This window comes from Gymnogyps californianus, chromosome 27 (assembly GCF_018139145.2).
Source record: "Gymnogyps californianus isolate 813 chromosome 27, ASM1813914v2, whole genome shotgun sequence".
NCBI classification, from domain to species: Eukaryota; Metazoa; Chordata; class Aves; order Accipitriformes; family Cathartidae; genus Gymnogyps; species Gymnogyps californianus.
In genome coordinates, this window is record NC_059497.1 from 1,436,907 (window position 1) to 1,441,287 (window position 4,381).

General features: G+C 51.7%; 1 protein-coding gene across 1 annotated transcript; it reads left to right on the plus strand.

Annotated features, from left to right (window-relative positions):
* The first annotated feature begins 416 nt into the window (after window positions 1-416).
* Window positions 417-3,909, plus strand: GUCA1A (guanylate cyclase activator 1A). The gene is made up of 4 exons (XM_050911279.1): window positions 417-614; window positions 2,535-2,684; window positions 3,252-3,342; window positions 3,749-3,909. The coding sequence occupies exons 1-4, from the start codon at window positions 417-419 to the stop codon at window positions 3,907-3,909; spliced, it is 600 nt and encodes a 199-aa protein (XP_050767236.1).
* Window positions 3,910-4,381: the final 472 nt, after the last annotated feature.

Here is a 4,381-nt window from a genome sequence, read left to right on the forward strand (position 1 = left end):
GGAGAAAATTCCACCCTCATAATCTCCTGCTGCGCCTGTAATCTGCAAGACTTCCCCATTTTACCTCCTCTCTATTTTAACCCTGAACTCTTAATGCCTGGCAGGAGCCCATCAGCCCCCTGAGCCTCATTGGCCGGGGAGGGATTTGCTGGGTACTTAAATGTCACCCTCTTGTCCACAGAGGGTTTTGTGCTTTTCAGTTTTCCTGGGGAGAGGTGTCTTTCACATCCATCACCACCAACACTGAATCGGTACAGCCCGTGCACAAGGCAGTTTGGTTTTTCCCCGATACTGTGATCTCTGCAGTGCTGGGGACATTTGGACTTTAAAGGCAAGAAGCAGAATTTAAAAGAAAGCCCTCAAATTTCAGAAAACATCCATTTTTGGCTGCTAAGTGACCAGCACTTGGTGTGGAGATGGGGAACATGGACGGGAAAGCCGTGGAGGAGCTGAGCACTACCGAGTGCCACCAGTGGTATAAGAAGTTCATGACGGAGTGTCCTTCTGGCCAGCTCACCCTGTATGAGTTCAAACAGTTTTTTGGCTTGAAAAACCTGAGTCCGGCAGCGAACAAATACGTTGAGCAAATGTTTGAGACGTTTGACTTTAATAAGGTAAATATTGTCCTTCCCGCTCAGCCTGTGCAGGGATCGGCTGTGCTCTGCTCCCAGCATGCGATCGCGTGTCGTGTATTTGGGTGTATGCAATATAGATGTGTATCTAAGTATGTACGGTCTGATTCGCTATGGCCTCATAAATTGTAAAATCAGTTATGTCAGGCGAAAAATGTCAGCAAAAACTCCTCACCTGCTGACTGTTCTGGAAGAAAACAGACTTCTCCCAGAACTGGTATTTCCCTTTCAGTTTTAAATTATTAAAATAGTGGGGTTTTATCTGGTAGTGTGTGATCCCTTTAAAATGAAGTGCCCTTTAATCCTTAAATATCGAATGTTGTGACGGTAAGCAACAAGCCAGCGGTGTGAGAACAAGTGCTGCATTCATGCAGAAACAGCAAGCTCCTGAGCCACGCAGCGTGGCATGAGCTATGGTTTACAGAACAGATCGGGTTTGTTTTTCTATTGTTTTAAATTATAAATGGATTACGGTTTCATTGATTTTATTACATGTGCTCAGTCCCATATGATAAGGAGCTCGGGCCCTTTGTTCCCTGCGGAGAGGCTTTGCACCACGGGCTGTCGCTGTGCCGGAGCCCCAGAGCGGGGCAGCCCGGGAGCACCGGCACGCATTCCAGAGCACTGTCTTCCCAGCTCAGGAGCCGTGCCAGAGAAGCAGATGGATGCTGTGTCTCCGAGAGGAAGCAGCATCCTCCTTTACTTGCAAATGATTTGAAATTGCACCTCATGGGAGATGAGAAATATATTTTACGGCAACCTGCGTGCTTATTCCCACTGAAAATAATACAATTTAGGCCCTAAATCCTTTAGGTATTTTGTTTCTGCCTTGGCCTTTACCTTGCTCACCGCCCCATGTTTGAATGCATGCCTGAAAAGGGAATTGATGCCCAGGAAATCCTGCTGGGAATGGGGCTCAGTAGCTATTTATACCTAATCTGGCTCTTGCAGCAGTGGGATAAAGCAGATAGATAATCTCTTCTTGAACCCGCCTCGTGGTGCGGTGGCTTTGTTCATTGACAAAACCCTGGCTTATTGCCCCCCAAAGACTTTCCGTGGTTTATAGCATGTACCATCTTCCTTCGAAGTGCTTTGTATCTCAACGGTATGTGCCATCGAAATGCGCTGTGGCGAGCACTACGCATTTGAACAAACTTCCTCGAAGCTGTGAACGTCACGGGGCAGTGTCTGGAGGCAGGGTGGTGGCACGTGAGCTCACCCCAGCACGGCTTCGCATTGGTACCATAACCCTGGCCGGAGAGCCGTCTGCTCTAACGCCGTGGCGTGAGCTGGTGGTGGGCAAACACCTAGGAGGAAAGTCAAAGATAAAACTGTTTGTGCTTTTCACGTGACCAAACGTGAAGCAGATACACAAATGGCACAGGGACAGAGCAGCATCTTCCTGGCCCGAGATGTCAGGAACATGCTGGGCTAATTCCTGAGCTCGTTCCTCTCCTGGAGGTTTGCATGCGAGACCTCTTTGCAGCAGAAAAGAGCTATAGGTGTGTGCAGACAGGATAACGTTAGGTAATCCATCAGGGTTCATCTGCATAAGCCTGTTTGTCTTTGACCTCTGAATTACCACTGCTTTGCATAAAGAGATTCCTTTATCACAGGCTAGCTGTCGAGGCTTTGTTAGTCCCCAGGCCAGGTACACACACCGAGTTCGTTCGTTATCAACACATAGTGGCTCTGCATAGATTAACATGGAGGTTGCTCTGGCTTTAACTGGTGGGGGACCCGCACCCAGCACCTCTGCTGCGCTCCCCAAGCCCCGGCTCTCAAGGTGGTGGCCACACGCTGAAGTCTTCCAGTGGGGACTTCCAAAAGTGACCAGGAAAATCACTTACTGCCTGACTCTTTGCTTTTAATCTCATCTAGCTTCTAACCTTCTGCTTTTAGGATGGCTACATAGATTTTATGGAGTATGTGGCAGCTCTGAGCCTGGTCCTGAAAGGGAAGGTGGATCAGAAGCTGCGATGGTATTTCAAGCTCTACGATGTGGATGGGAACGGCTGCATTGACCGGGGAGAATTGCTGAACATCATCAAAGTGAGTGGGCTCAGCTTTTTCCATTTCTGTCATCACAGATGACGGTCGTTAGACACAGGTAGACAGAGAGGTTGTGACAGGAATATTCCAGCCCAAAAGACAACTCCCTGGTAAATTAGTAGGCACTGGCCAAACCTGCGGCTTGTCCTCTGCCAGTCCTCCCACCACGCTGGCCTCCCTGGCCGGACCTGTCTCGAACGCCCCACACCCCCCACGGCACCCACACGCTCCGACATGCAGCAACCCCTTGTCTTCTTATTGCAGGTCGTTCAACCACATCCACTGAAACCCAGGCTGAGATAAGCACTTGAATTTAATCTAAGGATTTTCAGAGGTGAACGGCTCCTGGCTTATCCCAGTATGCCCACTTAATCTTTTAATGCATCGATTGCCTTTTTAAGTGATTTTAATCTCCAGTTTTTTAGAAAGGACTTATTCCTTTCAGAACCTAACTGCCTGCAAAAAAGTTTGGCCTCTCATGCCTGGTCACTTAGCCACTTGTACCGATGGATACACAGATCTGCACAACGCTCAGTAATTGTCCTCTGTGTCCTTCTTTCCCTCCAGGCTATTCGAGCTATCAACCGGTGCAACGAAACGATGACGGCTGAGGAATTCACAAACATGGTGTTTGACAAAATTGATATAAACGGAGATGGTAAGGACCTTTCTTATGCAATGCCAAATACTGCTCCCACTTTTCCCCTTACCTGTAGTTCAGTCTGCCAGAGCAATTCCAGATGCTGGATGTCCCAAAACACCAGGACATGGGCTGAGCTGGCAGAGAGCGGCTCTCCGTGAAGGTTCAGCTCCCCATCCCCTCCGCAGGCTGCAGCCAGCCCGAGGGGACGCTGCAAATTGCCCCTCGTCATACCGGCAGGGAGGGGATCTGCGTGGATTTAGCTGTGATGGGGTCTGGGGTGTACGATACACAGACCCGGGACCTCAGGAAGGGCCCCGCTTTATAGTCCGTGCAGCTCCTGGGGGGCTGCTCCGAGGCTGCCGGCGGAGGGAGAAGACAGGCTGCGGGATGTAACAGACCTTTTCTGAACGTGCTCTCGCAGGCGAACTCTCCCTGGAAGAGTTCATGGAGGGCGTGCAAAAGGATGAAGTGCTGCTCGAGATCCTCACCCGCAGCCTGGACCTGACACACATCGTCCAGTTGATCCAGAATGACGGGAAGAACCCGCACGAGCCGGAGCAGGCGGCGGAGGCTGCCCAGTAGGCTCCCGCGACGCCTTCCCTTCATCTCTACTTTTTCCCCCTCGCATTATTAAAACAAATCAGGTTGTGGTTGTGGGAGCTGGTGAGCTGTCCCAGCACTAGTGCGACCAGCAATAGACTATCCCGCTAGCGCAGGGACCAGGATCTGCTCCGAAGGTGCCGCTCCCCTGGCAGACGGTTCGGGGCAGCCCGGGGCTCTCCGGGCACTGCCCTGGCCCTGCCCGGCGCAGCCGCACCAGCCGGCGAGAGGAAAGGCTGCTGCAAAGAGGGGGTGCTGCGGTGGCGGCTCATCATGCTGGGAGCACACAGCCACCCCCGGCACCGCGGCCCTTCACTGTGCGGGGGCCTCTGGATTATTGCTGCTGAGCAGAGAGGGGATAGAGTCTCGCCTCGCCGGGAAGGGGGAGCGGCACCACGCGATGCAGTTAGATAACGCACCGAGGGAGCCTCAAAATTCACACCAAGGCAGCGGC

Coding starts and splice junctions, on each gene's coding strand:
- GUCA1A (XM_050911279.1), top strand. CDS start 417: ATGGGGAACATGGACGGGAAAGCCGTGGAGGAGCTGAGCACTACCGAG. Junction 615..2,534: donor AGACGTTTGACTTTAATAAG/GTAAATATTGTC, acceptor TTCTGCTTTTAG/GATGGCTACATAGATTTTAT. Junction 2,685..3,251: donor AATTGCTGAACATCATCAAA/GTGAGTGGGCTC, acceptor CTTTCCCTCCAG/GCTATTCGAGCTATCAACCG.